The 17,065-nt window shown below is 39.4% G+C and overlaps 1 protein-coding gene across 1 annotated transcript in view; it reads left to right on the plus strand.

Annotated features, from left to right (window-relative positions):
* Positions 1-17,065, plus strand: part of TTN (titin) — a 501,281-nt gene that overhangs the window by 429,148 nt on the left and 55,068 nt on the right. The window contains exons 328-348 of the mRNA XM_078776713.1: positions 19-339; positions 544-828; positions 1,558-1,857; positions 2,100-2,402; positions 2,693-2,968; positions 3,310-3,609; positions 4,015-4,317; positions 4,433-4,732; positions 6,004-6,291; positions 6,404-6,700; positions 6,941-7,243; positions 7,395-7,700; positions 8,101-8,388; positions 9,658-9,948; positions 10,199-10,486; positions 10,594-11,184; positions 11,329-11,433; positions 11,593-11,790; positions 12,171-12,467; positions 13,544-14,131; positions 14,247-14,549. Coding sequence (XP_078632839.1) covers positions 19-339; positions 544-828; positions 1,558-1,857; positions 2,100-2,402; positions 2,693-2,968; positions 3,310-3,609; positions 4,015-4,317; positions 4,433-4,732; positions 6,004-6,291; positions 6,404-6,700; positions 6,941-7,243; positions 7,395-7,700; positions 8,101-8,388; positions 9,658-9,948; positions 10,199-10,486; positions 10,594-11,184; positions 11,329-11,433; positions 11,593-11,790; positions 12,171-12,467; positions 13,544-14,131; positions 14,247-14,549 — 6,531 coding nt within the window. The remainder of the gene's footprint in view (positions 1-18; positions 340-543; positions 829-1,557; positions 1,858-2,099; positions 2,403-2,692; positions 2,969-3,309; positions 3,610-4,014; positions 4,318-4,432; positions 4,733-6,003; positions 6,292-6,403; positions 6,701-6,940; positions 7,244-7,394; positions 7,701-8,100; positions 8,389-9,657; positions 9,949-10,198; positions 10,487-10,593; positions 11,185-11,328; positions 11,434-11,592; positions 11,791-12,170; positions 12,468-13,543; positions 14,132-14,246; positions 14,550-17,065) is intronic.

Here is a 17,065-nt window from a genome sequence, read left to right on the forward strand (position 1 = left end):
ACACCATTTATCTTACAGAGCCTCCAGGTCCACCCGTTGCCTTCAGATTTGCTGACAGCACAAAGACATCAATTACCTTAAACTGGAAGAAACCACTTGATGACGGTGGAGCTCCCATTATTGGCTATTTGGTGGAAATGCGTCCCAAGAAAGAAGCTGCTGCTCCAGATGAGGGCTGGAAACGTTGCAACATTGCAGCACAGCTAACTTTCAAAGAGTTTACTATGAGTGGCCTCAGTGACAAGGAGGAGTATGAATTCCGCGTTTCTGCTCAAAATCAGGTTGGCCTAGGTCGGCCAGCTGAGCTGAAGGAAGCCATCACACCGAAGGAAATCATAGGTAATATTTTTCTGCATCCCTATGATCTAATATAACCTGCACATTACTGAAACCACCAAAAAACACTTCCATGACATTTAGACAGGCGAGTTATGATAGGGTTTTCTTTGGTTTGAGAATTACTTTTTGGGGGATTTTTTTATTTATTTGTGTTTCAGAATTTCAATAGTCACAGAAATGACTTGAAGATCTAATGTTTTGCAGAACCTCCTGAGATTGACCTTGATGCGAGCCTACGCAAGACCCTCACTGTAAGAGCCGGCTGCCCAATACGCCTCTTTGCCTTAATTCATGGGCGACCAACACCAAAGGTGCAATGGCGCCGAATAGGAATTGACAATGTCGTGCGCAAGGGGCAGGTGGATATTATTGACACCATGACTTTCCTGGTTATACCTAACACAACAAGAGATGATACAGGAAAATACGCCCTGACAGTGAGAAACAAGGCTGGCGAGAAAACAGTCAACGTCAATGTCAAAGTTCTTGGTAAGTGGCCATAGCATCATATCATGTTTGACCTTTATATATGAAATGAATGAATGGTCGTTTTAAGGCCATTTTCCCCATTAGAGCGGGGGTTAGCCTTGCGGGCCCCATGACAATCATGGTTCCCTTTTTGAGGCAATGTTTTTATGGCCGGATGCCCTTCCTGGCACCAACCCTTGGTCGCCTCTGACGATGCGCAGGGATACGGTGTACCTATTCTAAGCCAGGGTATACACCGGGATCATTCATCCCAGCAAGCTGGTACTCAATTTGCCGACCTCGGAAGGATGACAGGCTGAGTCAACCCCCCTGGCGTTAATTCAGCGATTGACCGGGATTCGAACCCAGGATCCTGGGATCCCAAGCCGGCACCCTAACCGCTAAGCCAACAACAGGCTAAATAACCTTATTTATAAATGTTATATAAATGTTATTTATAAATAACCTTATTTATTCAATTGCTTTATTAATACATGACAGTTCATTTGGTCATTGATATTTGCAGTATTTTTTAATACAGTTGCTGTAAAAATGTACCGTTGCTCCTAATTTCAGGACAAAATCATTAAAACATGGTGCTTTCATTCATATTTTAGATGGCATTTAGATGTGGCCTTACAACATAGTTTCACTGAAAATTATGACCGATCTAACTGGTTTATTGAATGTTTTGATCTGTAATAGTTATTGTTCCCTAATTCTCATGTTTTTTGTTCATAAAATTTTCAGATACCCCTGGACCAGTTTGTAACCTAAAAGTGTCTGATGTAACTCGAGTCTCAGCACATGTGGCATGGTTGCAGCCAGAGAATGATGGCGGCAGTGAAGTCACACACTACATCCTCGAGAAGCGAGATGCTGAAAGGAAAACTTGGTCGACCGTCATCAACAACCTTAAGAAAACCGTGTTCGATGTGGCAAACTTGATAACTGGATGTGACTATTACTTCCGTGTAATTGCTGTTAATGAGTATGGGCCTGGCGTTCCTACGGAAACTACAAAAGCTGTTATGGCAACAGATCCTCTCAGTAAGTTTTGAATCATAATTTAGTTTTGCTTTTCAGAAAATAATAATTGACATGCTTCATCTTTGATGTTCATTCTTGTTCCTTTATTGTATCTGATTTGTTTATTTTACTAAAAGTGGAATTATTTTCAATGACAGATATAATCATTGAAATGTGGGATTTTAATTATTGAATAAATATCGACATTAGATCCTTTTTTTTTTTTGTTATAACCATATTTGTGATTTTTTTTTCTTTTTAAGGTGTTCCAGACCCACCTAAGAAGTTAGAAGTGACAGACATCACCAAAAATTCTGTTGGCCTAACTTGGTTGCCACCATTGCGTGATGGAGGAGCCAGGGTTGACGGTTACATTATCGAGTTGCAGCAGGAAGGGTCTCACGCAGATTACTGGGTAGAGCATACTGTGGTCAAGGAACTCAGCTTCAACATTACTGGCCTGAAAGAGAATAAAAAATACAAATTCCGTGTATCAGCAAGGAACTCTGTGGGCCGTGGACTTCACCGAGAGACAGAAGGGTTTCTAGAAGTGAAGGAACAGCTGAGTAAGTTGATGATATTGCTCGTTGCAGAGGAATTTCTTGAAATTGTGAATTTATCAAAATTAAAGTTTATTATGTTCTGCAAGATACTCAAGAAAATATTACGGTTATTCATTATGAATAAAGAACTGCCCTCTTGATGGTTGATAATCTACATAATTTGCCATTCAAAAATGTTTAAGCATTACTTGATTAAAAGCCAAATATATCGAACATACTTGTATGCAGTATACTCAATTTTTTTTGATAAATGTTGTGCATATCAGACTAATCTCTTTAATTGTAATCTGCAGTGGCTCCAAGGATTGTTATGGGAGATGCCATTCAGATTAAAGCAGGAAAGAAGCTCCGTGTCGAAGCATTTGTATATGGGAAACCACCACCACTGTGCAAATGGAAGAAGGGTGACGAAGATGTCATGGTCTCTGGTCGTCTAATCCTGCATAAGGCAGCACAAGCATATATTTTAATCATCAATGATGTCATGCGCAAAGACAGCGCATACTACTCCTTGGTGGCGGAGAACAGCAGTGGTGTTGCTACTGAAAAAACCAAAGTTCTTGTCATGGGTAAGATTTAATGAGAAGAAACCCACATTTCATAATATCTTGATTTACATTGTCTCATTGCATGAAAATACTTATGACCCAGCAAAAGAAAAACTTTTAAGAGATAATAGGTTTAACAACAGCAACGTTTTTGTTGTCATGAACAAGGGTCATCAGAGAAATCATCAGTTGTGACGTCACAAAATTTGGAGAGCTGGTTCACACTTATCATGCTCATTATTACATAATATGTCATTATGCACATCAGAATGCACATTATGACAACTTAATTAGATTGTCCATTGTCCTTTTGGATACTAACATAGTATTGATCGTTGCTCCATTTATTCCGACTTTTGTAGATATCCCTGGACCACCACAGCCACCATTCGGAATTGAGGACATCGATGCAGACGCCTGCACGTTGACTTGGCATATTCCTTTTGAGGATGGTGGTAGTAACATTACAAATTATGTTGTTGAACGCTGTGATACTTGTATGGGCGATTGGATTACAACCTTGTCTGCTGTTTCAAAAACATCCTGTCGTATTGGAAAACTTATCACTGGCCATGAGTACATCTTCCGCATTCGTGCTGAGAACCGCTTTGGTGTCTCAGAACCACTTACATCAGACAAGATGATTGCTCAGTACCAATTCAGTAAGCAAACCTACCCACATTGGTATAGATTATCCAGATACATAACTTGTTGCATGTGATGAATAATTCTTGCATTTGCTTAAATTCCATGATTACTCTTCACAAAGGTGAAAGCAATGTTTATAGATATTCTTACTGGCCTGCTAATTTACTGATTGGTAGCTGTTTAAATGTGTTATTACAATTATCGCTTGCCTCTCGGCATCATATAATTTGCCAAGCATCGAATTATTTTGTACAGCCTGTACAAAATGAGTGTAAATTTGTTTCAGTTATAGTAATTTTGAATGTTTGCCTTTTCATAGATACCATAAGAAATAATTGTATTTGACTTGATAGTTGAAACAAAGTTGTAGTCTACTATTTACTTTGTGCTTATGACTGGTGGATTTATTTTCATCACAGGTGTGCCCAGCGAGCCACTGAACATGCATGTAACAAAAGTTGGAAAAGAATGCATCTTCGTTGCATGGGACCGGTCAGAGAAGGATGGGGGGAGCCCAATCACAGGTTACGTTATAGAGCGTAAGGAACGCAACAGCATCCTTTGGGTGAAAGCTAATGACTCAGCTGTGCGAAGCACTGAGTACCCATGTGCAGGCCTTATCGAAGGCCTGGAGTACACCTTCCGTGCCATCGCCCTCAATCTGGCAGGCGCAAGTAAACCCAGCAAACCTACAGACTTTGTCACAGCAAGAATGCCCATTGGTAGGTTTACTTGTATGATGACTATCGATGAATATCCAATACAATCGTATTTTATTGCACTGTTCTACTGCTATTTCAATTTCACTTCTTTGTTGTGTTTTCTGCTTTATTGAAGATCCACCTGGGAAGCCTGAAGTTATAGAAGTCACCAAAACCAGTGCTTCGCTCATTTGGACGAGGCCAAAACATGACGGTGGAAGTAGAATTGTTGGGTACTTTGTGGAAGCACGCCGACTGCCAGGAAAGTGGTGGAAGCGCTGCAACACAAACGCAGGAAACATTCCCATAGAAGAGTATACAGCTGAAGAATTGGACGAGGGGCAACAGTATGAATTCAGGGTGATTGCGAAGACTGCAATCAACATCAGCTTACCATCTGAAGTTTCTGATGCTATCACACTGCATGATGAGAATGGTACATATCAATAATACTGGGGATGACATCATTTTCTACAACTTTATGGAGCATTGAAACTGTTGAAATGGCTTTCTATGTTTTGCTGATTAAAGTAATTTGAATAGTTAAAATTGCTTCTCTTTTTAATAATTAATTAATTACTACTCAATGTTATGGTGGAATTATCCTTTTTGCCCTCAAAAGGTGGGATTGCATAATATGTAATTTTGTTTTCTCAATTTTATAGTTATAAGTAATTCTACTCCAGAGGCTGGGAGCTCCTATATTTGGTGTGCATTGTCTGAACATGCCAAACCGAAATACAAAAACATTAAAAACGAGAACGGCACTTGGTAGAGCGAATACCTCCGCCAGGCTGAACAGTTTGTTTTGTAGCCCACTGATAGGCCGGATCTGGATTCGGACCTGAATCAAAATCTAATTGGCTTGTTCTTGTCACCTAACCAGTCATCAACCATGTTTTGTCATAATCTGTCCCTAACTTTTTTAAATATCATGCTCTATATGCATCATCTCTAAATGGTGAAGAATCACTTAAAAATTATCGTATCCTGATCCGTATTCGGATCTTCACCAAAATAGAATCAATTTGTCCTTGTCACACTCCCAACCTGTCCACAAAATTGGTCCACCAAGTTTCTTATGAATCCGTCCACAACTTGTTGATATATCCTTCTATATACAGTTTTTGGCCCTATCTCTCAACGGTGAAGAATCACTTTAAAACAATTCTTGCACCCGGATACAGATCTGGATCTTCACCAAAATCCTATCATTTCGTCCCTCATTGGTACCCATTTCATGCCCAACATCTCCACGAAATTTCATCTTAATCTGTCCACAACTTTTTGAGATATCCTTTTCACAAACAGACAGACAGATAGTCAGGGGTGCAAACATAACCTCAATCCACCTTCGGTGGCAGAGGTAAAATTTTTAAAAACATCGTCTGGAATCCCTATGTGTCTGACTAAATGTTTTCACATCGATCTCAAATTTACATCTATTTACGTGGCAGCTTGTAGATGCATCATATTTAAACTCTCCTAATCGAATTTTTATGCTAATGACAATGTTATGGATATACAAAAACACTTTCAACTCTGAAGTTTGTTGTTATTCTTTAAATATTATTCACATTAATCTTTGATTGATTTTCAGATTTAAATATAGCACATGTCTAAATAAAGATGTTTATATTATTGTCCTCATTAAATAACCTGTAATGTGACTAATTATTGTTGTTGTTTTATTTTTATTTTCTGCAGTTGCTCCAAGGATTGATCTTGATGTCTCAATGAAGGGAGTAGTGACAGTGAAAGCTGGCTTAAATGCTCTATTAGAAGGGAGATTTTTCGGAAAGCCTAAACCAGAGGTTGCATGGAAGAAAGAGGACGAAATTATCAAGTCATCTGAAGGCACAAAGATTGTGACTACAAGGAACCACACTTCCCTCGAGCTCTTCAGTGTTAATCGCAAACAGACGGGAGATTATGCCATTGTAGCAGAGAATGCCAGTGGCAGCAAGACAGCCACCATAAAGCTCAAAGTTCTAGGTTTGTCATTTTTAGCATTTTAAAGATGAAAAGCATATTCATGTTTTTAATATATTGTAAAGCTATGAGTTTATTTAAAATTAATTGGTTTGTTTTATTTCTTTAACACCAGACAAACCTGGTCCCCCGACCTCGGTGAGCATCAACAATGTTTATGCTGACCGCGTGTCTTTGTCTTGGGAACCACCACTCGAGGACGGTGGCTCAGAAATAACGAATTACATTGTGGACAAGCGAGAAACTAGTCGACCTAACTGGGCTCAAGTCACAGCAAACATGCAAGCCACCCTCTGTGGAGTGCAAAGGCTCATCGAAGGCCATGAGTACCAGTTCCGTATCTCTGCTGAAAACAAGTATGGAATTGGGGAACCATTCCTCACTCAGAATGTCCTGGCCAAAAATCCTTATGGTAAGCTCATTTTCAATTCTTAGCATACTATTTCACATGTTGTGTCAAATTACCTATGCATTCAGTAGAGTTAAGAAAGGGTACTTGTTCTGTTTCAGTTATGAGTTACATAGGTCTTACATTCACATCATTCAAAGGCAATTTCATTCACAGTGTTTTTCTTTGCTTTGAAAATAAATGCCAGCAAGTCCCATTGCCAATATATTATTTAATCCAACTTCTGTTTTATTATTTTCATAGATGTACCTGGTAAATGCGATCCTCCAATCCTGAGCAACATCACCAAAGAACACATGACCGTCAGCTGGAAGCCTCCAGAATCGGATGGCGGTTCAACTATCACTGGCTACATCCTTGAGAAACGTGATACAAAAGTTGTTCCATGGTCCAAGGTGACCCGCAAGCCTGTGTTACAGAGAACTGTGAAAGCTGACCAGCTTTTGGAAGGCACAGAATATGAGTTCCGTGTGACGGCCTACAATAAAGCTGGGCCAGGAAAACCGAGTGAGCCATCGAAGCCAGCCATTGCAACGGAACCTTTGTGTAAGTTTTTAATACAGAATAATACTCTGGCTACTTATTAAAATATAAACATTTAAGCATATTTTAGCACCATAAAAAAATTTTAAACAAATTATTTAAATGTGAATTATATTGTGATTCACGTACGTTTTTTTTTTTCAAAATATTACAGATCCACCAGGACCACCCGCCTTTCCAAAGGTGGTCGACTCCACCAGAAATACAATATCATTGTCCTGGAGTAAGCCGGCCTATGATGGTGGCAGTCCAATCATCGGCTATGTTATTGAATATAAGCGAGCTGAAGGAGAACATTGGATAAAGTGCAACTTGGCAAAAAATGTGCAAGCCACAAAGTTTGTCGTCACTAACCTATTCGAGAATATTGAATATGAGTTCCGTATTACATCTATCAACAAGATTGGAGAGAGTGAGCCGAGCAAGGTGCCAGACAAACATGAGGCAAAGGATATTCTTAGTAAGTCTGCTAATCATATAAAATACATTTTGTTAACTAACTTCCTAAACCATTGTGAAGTAAAAAAAAATCGAAAGCAATATTCACCTTTGTGTGTTTTGTCTCTTTTTTGTGCATCGATTTACCAACAATGCACATTATTGTGTGAAAATATTACAGGATAATATTTTAAATCATTCTCTGCTGTGATTGAAAATGCACAAATGCAAAAATGCAAAAAAGAAAATGCAAAAAATGGGTCTTGAGCTAGATTTTTCCCAGTACAGATTGAAAATGCAATTCACTAATAAGTGAAATTCTAGTGAAAATTCCAGTGAATTCTAGTGAAACTGTAGTCTTTGAAAGCAACAATAACAGAGAATGTAGCATAATGTCTTGTTTTTTTCTTAATTTGTTACAGTCCCCGCTGAGGCAGAACTTGATGCTGACCTCAGGAAGGTCCTGGTTCTGCGTGCTGGGGTCACCATGCGAGTGTACGTTCCCATAAGAGGAAGGCCAACCCCGAAGATCAGCTGGGCAAAGGCTAATGCTAACATCAAAGATCGTTTGGGGATGGAAATCACGTCTTCTGATTTTGATACATGGCTCCGATGTGAAAATGTGAATAGATATGATGCTGGAAAATACATCCTGACTGTAGAGAATGCATGTGGGAAAAAATCATATTCCATCAATGTGAAAGTACTAGGTGAGAATTTCCCTCCTCTTTTTTTAATTTCCTTTTGTACTCATCTATGAAGTATAAGTTGTGAATCATTATATTTACAGACATGAGCAAAAAACACTAACACAAATGTATAAAGGTGGAATTATAGATTATAAAATGGTGGAATATTCAAAGTTATTTGTCATTATAAACAGGAGGAATGATGAATTTCCCCTTTGGTCACATCTTATATCACCAGTCTTTTTCAGTCATCTCATCTCGATTCTCAAAGAGATGACATTATAAAATGGGTCGTGATGTCCAGATGTCCTTCCGTCCCGTCGTCCGTTACCTTTTTGCTATTTTTGCTGCTCCTCCCTGACTACCAGGCAAATTGTTCTGAAACTTGACACTGAAAACATGAATACAAGACAGTAACTCGCACAATTGCTCAGGCTTCGATTTTTCGGTTTCGGATTGGGGGGGGGGGGTTACCCCTCCCCTATAAATTCATTTTATAGTTCTTCAACCTATAGTTTTGTCTTAACTCAACGTTTCGGCCAGCAACCTGGCATGCACTAGGCCTCCACTAGCCTTTGTCAAGAGCCCAAGGGTTACCCCCTGAAACTTTGGATCCCTACTCATCCCTTATTTACCAACCTAAACCTGATACAGTCCTTCTTTCTACTCGATGGTCTTCAGGATCGCTCAGTCTTGTATTTTTTGATTTCAGGTGAGGGTGACACACATGGGGGCTCCCCCAAAATCAGCAGAGGTCTCAACTACAACCTCAAGAGATGATTGTCAGCCCACTCAGGGCTATTTTTATTCATATCTTGCTACATGTGATGTGATGTCACATTATAAATTGCGTATCTGTGTTTGTATTTCAGCCCTTTTTCCTGACAAAACTAAAACTAAAAGCATTACTTTTAAAAGCATTACTTTCACATACTAAACGCAATGCCACCTAACCTCCTCATTCATAATACAATGTATGGTGTACAATGTGGTCGAATATATGATGATGTGAGAATAGTATTACCTGGTGTTTTTTTCATTCGGGTAAGCCAATAAGGCATTTTGGGGGCATAAAATGTTATTATTAGTATTATTATTTGTATTATTATTGTTATTGATGTTTTACTGTCATCGTCATGATGTACCGGTATCTAAACATAATTTGTTTCTGATTAGCATCAGCCTAAAGCTTTTTGTGCACAAAGTCTCAGCTCATTGAAGAGCAATGTAACAGGCAGTGGAAGGCAACACATTGGCAAACATTAAAGCATTATATATTTCTTCTTTCAGATACACCAGGCCCACCTGTTAACCTCATTGTAAAGGAAACCTCCAAAGAGGCTGCATCTATTGCATGGAATCCACCTATTGTGGATGGAGGCAGTCCCATAATAAACTACATTGTGGAAAAACGTGATGCAGAACGTAAATCTTGGTCAACAGTGAGCACCGATTGTCCAAAAACATCATTTAAAATTCACAACCTTGAGGAAGGGCGATCCTTCTTCTTCAGGGTTATGGCAGAGAATGAATATGGAATCGGTGAACCATGTGACACCCAAGATGTTGTCAGGGCTTCAGGTATGAACAGCTTATGTCTGCCTTTAATATGCTTTACTTTGACTCACAATGTACTTTCCTCTTTACCTTCACTCACTTTAATACGACCTTTGCCTTATGATCACTAGCACACAATGTAAATCACCCATGCTTTGTCATTTACTTCTTCATAAGTTTCACATCAGTCGTGACCAGTTTTATAAGCATTATTTGGCAATGTACTCATAAATAAGTAGTAGTCCAACTTTAACCTTTCTTGACCCATTTTCAGAGGAACCAGGGCCCGTAGTTGACCTGAAAGCTGCTGTTGTCACAAAATATTATTGCACCTTGACGTGGAAAAAGCCACTGAGTGATGGTGGAAGTCGAATAACGGCCTATGTGGTTGAACGGCAAAATGGAGAGAACAAATGGAAAGAGCTGATGCACAGCAAGAACCTGACGCATGCAGTGAGGGATCTTGAGAAGGACAAGGAATACACATTCCGTGTGCGAGCAAAGAATGATTCTGGTTTTAGTGTTCCAAAAGAGATCACAATAGTCGCCAAAGATGATATTGGTAAGCCATTTGTGAAATACGTTTGTGCAAATAATTTCCATACATATATGTTTTCCACTATTATTTCACTTATATGTAATCTCCTTTTTGTACTCTTATGTGTGCAGTTGCCCCTGACATTGATCTCAGGGATCTTCTTGATCGAACATATATTGCCAAAGAAGGAAGCTCATTCCGCCTTAAAATCCCCATATCTGGAAAGCCTACACCCTCTGTCTCTTGGAAGAAGGGAGAAGGCCTTGAGGAATTTGAGAGCATGCGTATCTCAGTGGACTCTACAGCTCTAAACACCATTCTTTCTGCTAGTGATTGCCATAAATCAGATGCAGCTGTCTACACCATAGCTCTCAAGAATGTTGCTGGAACGAAAATGGCAAATGTAACACTGAAGGTTGTGGGAAAACCTGGTCCACCAACTGCACCGATACAATTTGAAAATATCACGGCAGACGCATTGACTCTGAAATGGGCCCCACCGAAGGATAATGGTGGCTCAGAGATCACCAACTATGTACTGGAAAAGTGTGACTCAACTACAAATAAATGGATTATATGTGCTTCAGCAGTGCAAAAAACCAAATTCAGAATCGGCAGACTCACTGAAGGTGCTGAGTACCATTTCAGGATATCAGCTGAAAACAAGTATGGTGTTGGAGAAAATATAAAGTCAGACCCTGTCATTGCCAAACATCCCTTTGGTATGTGCTTGCTTTCGTGCATTTTTTTCTTTTAACTTTACTGTGAACAACTTTCTCAAGATTGAATGTTTGCAAAAGTAAATTGTTCATATTTATTTGCACATTCAAATACCAATCAAGTAATGATCATTTCTTTGGATGCAGATGTGCCAGATGCTCCTCCAATTCCTCAAATTACTGATGTGAAACATGACTCTGTGTCCTTGGTTTGGTCTGATCCAAAGAGAACTGGTGGATCACCTATTACAGGTAATGTACTTTTTGATGTTTAAACTTAACTGTAACTTATTGATGTATTTAAAACTTAACTTCTTGATGTACTTAAAACTTAACCTCTTGATGTTTTCCTATAATATGAATTGTTCTCTTGTGATTCTTTTAATGCATTTTATTTGCTATAATGTTCAGGATATCATGTGGAGTTCAAGGAAAAAAATAGTATCATGTGGAAGAGGGCGAACAAGACTCCCCTGAAAATAATGGAGTTCCGAGTTCCAGGACTCACAGAGGGCCTGGAATACGAATTCCGAGTCATGGCCATCAACCTTGCTGGAGTTGGAAGACCAAGTTTGCCAACTGAGGCAGTAACTGCCATTGATCAAATTGGTAAGACAAAGTTGACCACGACACTTTTACATTAAATAAAGTCAATTATATGAATGTCAGTAAGGCTTGAAAGTATTGTCTGAATTTACTTGCTCTTATAACAACAATCAGTCTGACGTTTGATTTGCATTGAGAGTATAGACGTTAAAAACCGTAAATTTGACAGACAACACTGTCTTATAGGCTATGATAATTTTGTGGGCAAACAATATGTTGTAGTTGAATAATATTTATTGGGCTAGTACATATTAATCATGGCTTCCTATCGTTCTATAACAGCCTAACTACAATAGGGTGTTCAATCATTATTATAAAAGCCATTGTTTCTTTGGAATACCGTATCCATTAATTTTAGACAAAATCTTTTTTTACTCATTCAGATCCACCAGGAAAGCCTGAGGTGATTGACCTCACAAGGAACAGCTGTACACTGCTTTGGACAGAACCGCAGTATGATGGAGGTCATAGGATCACAGGCTATATTATTGAGAAGCGTGATCTCCCAGCAAAAACGTGGATTAAAGCAAACCTTACAAATGTGCAAGAATGCGCTTACACTGTCACAGACCTTTTTGAAGGTTGCAAATATGAGTTCCGTATCAAGGCAAAGAATGCAGCTGGTGCTGTGAGCCCTCCTTCTGAATCAACTGGAGCCATCCACTGCAGAGATGAATATGGTACGCTGGTTGCTTCTATCTTCCAAGTTGGAAAACATTCGCCGTTGCTTTTACCTGAATATCATGAAATAAATATGTCGACATCGTTAGTTTGAAAATGTCTGGGCATTTTCATTTACATAACGTACAAATTAGTATGGTTTAATTTGACAAAACATACAATGAATAAGCTCAGATTTAATATTAATGTTTTGGGTATATAGTAGTTCATCATTAGTTCAGCATGAAAGGATAAAAGCCATACATTGAGCAAGCCCGTGCAAGTGTGGGAGGGTAAAGGTTGTCTCTGTCATTGGAATGTGCAAGACCTCAAAAAAGGTTTAGGTAGTTGGGAATGCAGATAGATGACATATGACCTGTTTTCTTAAACAGTGAAATATTTTGGTTGCCATCGCAGGATGTAACGCCATCCACATCAGGATGACAACTCCTGTCCTTTACCCTGCTGTTTTCATGCATAACTCTTATCAATGAAAAAGGGTGGAGTGTAAGGAAGGGGGAGTAGTGGGGAAGGAAAACAGTTGTGCCATGAAGTGCCAATAAATTGTTTAAAATAACTCGCAACCAAGACAGACACATCTGTCTGTCTTGGTTTTAAACTCATTGGCATTAAACTCAAATTATCATTTCGCTGCAAGCACTATTATTGTAGATTGAGAACTGCTAGAAGAAAGAGAGTATATTGGTTAACAAAATATTTGAAGGTATTTGTCTCATACCTAAGAATAGAGATTTCAAAACAAAATATATGAGGGGGTGAGGTTGTATGGGGAGGATGAATTTGATTAAGTATGACAAGAAGAAGAAGGAACCGCTAGAGCTTGCCATGCCAAAGAAAAACAAATAAATGGTGAGGGCCTCAATTCACAAAGTACGAAATTTCAAAGCTCAAAAAAGTAATAACAGCTATTGCTAATAATGGCAAAAAAAAAAATTGCCCATCAATTTTTAATTTCTGCACTTTTGACTCGTCATTTAACCAATGTCACAAAACCAAAATATAGCAAAATCTAAGTGACAAGCATGCTCCTTTTGTTTTCCTGATAAAAATTTAACTCTTCTACTTTACATTACAGAGTCACCAGCAATTGTCATTGATCCAACTATAAAGGATGGACTTGTTGTAAAGGCTGGAGAGACAGTGACCGTGACAGCTATATCGATTACTGGAAAGCCATCACCTACTTCATCATGGTCTAAGGCCGGAAAGGATTTCAAGCCTTCAGACATTGTCACTATTAACACTACTCCAACGTCTTCTGCTTTGCATGTAAAGTACACAACTCGCAAGGATTCTGGTGAGTACACACTCACAGCAAGCAATCCTTTTGGCACGAAGGAAGAACATGTCAATGTCAAGGTATTAGACATACCTGGACCACCAGGACCAGTTGATTTAAGTAACCTATCAGCTGAGAAGGTGACGCTTACCTGGACACCGCCTTTGGAAGATGGAGGTTCCCCGATTAAGTCCTATAATATTGAGAAACGGGAAACAAGCCGACTGCTATGGACTCTGCTGGCCGAAGGCGTGGAAACGTGCAGTCATACGGCAACCAAGCTCATCCAAGGCAATGAATACATCTTCAAAGTGTCTGCAGTGAATCAGTATGGTGTTGGTGAACCCGTGCAATCAGAGCCTGCAAGAATGGTTAATAGATATGGTAAGTTGCTGTTTAATTGTATTCTGTAAACACTAGGTTGTCGGCATCAATCTTTTTTTTTTAAGATGTGGAAAGTGCATTGTTCAGAATATTAATTGCTGAATATTTATTACAGGTCCACCTGGTCCACCAAGCAGACCGGACCCTACTAACATTACGAAGAACAGTGTGGCCATTTGCTGGAAGAGACCAGTGCATGATGGTGGCAGTGAGATCACAGGGTTTATGGTAGAGCGAAGAGAAAAGAAAGGCATGCGCTGGGTTAGAGCAACAAAGTCTCCTATCACCGACTTGAGATACAAGGCATCCGGTTTACTTGAGAACAATGAATACGTGTTCCGAGTGATTGCAGAAAACAAAGCTGGCCTTGGGGAGCCCAGTGAACCCTCACTTCCAGTGTCAACAAAAGAACAAGCATGTAAGTTTTTGGGATGATTAACTAAATACATATAATGGTTTTTATGAAACAAAAATTGATGAGCATGATTACCACATTGGGAAACGAGGTGGTTGACATTGAGAGCGTTAGTGATTTTTCAGAGAAAAAGCATGGTAAGGAAACTCATCAACTTTTTGCTGATTAAATCCATAGTTTTTCTTTTTGGCCAATGCAGACCAACAAACAAGACTTGACAAAGACGAATATCCTGTTAAACATACATTGTGTTGAGAAAATGCTTGTATTGCTTTGTATAAACCAACACTTTACTTCAAGTTATTTATATATACATATATATACATATATATATATATACACACTACATTACCAAAAGTATGTGGACACCCAAACATCACACATCTCAATCCAAAATCATGGGCATTACTATGGAGTTGGTCCCCCCCTTTGCTGCTATAACAGCCTCCACTCTTCTGGGAAGGCTTTTCACTGGATGTTGGAACATTGCTGCGGGGATTTGCTTCCATTCAGCTACAAGAGCATTAGTGAGGTCGGGCACTGATGTTGGGCGATTAGGCCTGGCTTGCAGTCGGCATTCCAATTCATCCGAAAGGTGTTCGATGGGGTTGAGCTCAGGGCTCTGTGCAGGCCAGTCAAATTCTTCCACACCGATCTCGACAAGCCATTTCTGTATGGACTTCGCTTTGTGTATGGGGGCATTGTCATGCTGAAACAGGAAAGAGCCTTCCCGAAACCGTTGCCACAAAGTTGGAAGCACACAATAATCTATAATGTTATTGTATGCTGTTGCGTTAAGATTTTCCTTCACTGGAATTAAGGGGCCTAGACCAGACCATGAAAAACAGCTCCAGACCATTATTCCTCCTCCACCAAACTTTACAGTTGGCACTATGCATTTGGGCAGGTAGTGCTCTCCTGGCATCTGCCAAACCCAGATTTGTCCGTTGGACTGCTAGATGGTGAAGCGTGATTCATCTAGACAGGTTCACTATGTTAACAAATATAATTTCGTTCAAAATTTTGGGAGATTAAGCAAACCTATACATTTTTGGAATCATCAGAGCATGGAGAATCCGAAAATCAATGTTGGCATTTGCACAGACACCTGCATGGCCGCCATTTTGGATTTTCAAAATGGCCGCCATAAAATACATATTTTGCGCTATCTCGGCTTCTAGTCAACCTAGAAACGTAATTAAATATGCTAATCCTATGTTTTCTGGGTCAAGGAATCCAATAAAGGCCTCAAAATAGTGCTCAGGATTATAGAAAAGCAACAAACAAAGGTAATTGAAAACCATTGTCTTTATATTTGTGATATAACTGTATTACATAATACATGATATTGCAAGTCCTTTGAAGTTATAGGTATGGGTTTCTAAAGCAAGAAAGCAGCCTTGTTAGTATCACATTGAACTATAAGTCCTATACACAGGATCTACTAGGTATATACCGTTCAGGAATATGCTTTTACAGATCTTCATCACTGTCCTGAGTGTCATTTTCGCAAAGGTGTCTACGCAAATGCCAACATTAATTTTTGGATTCCTCATGCTCTGAATATTCCAAAAATGTATAGTTTTGCTAATCTCCAAAATTTTTGAACGAAAAAACATCGTGAACCTGACTAATCACTCCAGAGAACTTGTTTCCACTGCTCCAGAGTCCAATGGCGGCGAGCTTTACACCACTCCAGCCGATGCTTGGCATTGCGCATGGTGATCTTAGGCTTGTGTGCGGCTGCTCGGCCATGCAAACACATTTCATGAAGCTCCCGATGAACAGTTGTTGTGCTGACGCTGCTTCCAGAGGCAGTTTAGAACTCGGTAGTGAGTGTTGCAACTGAGGACAGACGATTTTTACGCGCTTCAGCACTCAGCGGTCCCGTTCTGTGAGCTTGTGTGGCCTACCACTTTGTGGTTGAGCTGTTGTTGCTCCTAGACGTTTCAACTTCACAATAACAGCACTTACAGTTGACCGGGGCATCTCCAGCAGGGCAGAAATTTGACTAAATGACTTATTGGAAAGGTGGCATCCTATGACGGTGCCACGTTGAAAGTGACTGAGCTCTTCAGTACGGCCCATTCTACTGTCAATGTTTGTCTATGGAGATTGCATGGCTGTGTGCTTGATTAATTATATATACCTGTCAGCAATGGGTGTGGCTGAAATAGCTGGATCCACTAATTAGAATGGGTGTCCACATACTTTTGGTCATGTAGTGTTAATGCATATATGTGTGTATATACACTACTGGTCAAAAGTTTTATAACACCTCAATTTTTCCAGTTTTTATTGAAATTTAAGCAATTCAAGTCCAGTGAATAACCTGAAATGGTACAAAGGTAAGCAGTAAACTGCTCGAGGTTTAAAAAAAAAGTTTAGGTTAGCAAAAAGGGGAAAATAATGTAAATTGCACAGTTATATTGTAAAAAAAAAAAAAAAAGGCCTTCTTCAGGGAACAAGTAATGGGTGAACAACTTCCAGCTTTTCTGCAGCAATTTAAGTAAATTAAG

The sequence above is a fragment of the Myxine glutinosa genome, chromosome 1 (genome assembly GCF_964187855.1).
Source record: "Myxine glutinosa chromosome 1, kmMyxGlut1.1, whole genome shotgun sequence".
Lineage (NCBI taxonomy): Eukaryota > Metazoa > Chordata > Myxini > Myxiniformes > Myxinidae > Myxine > Myxine glutinosa.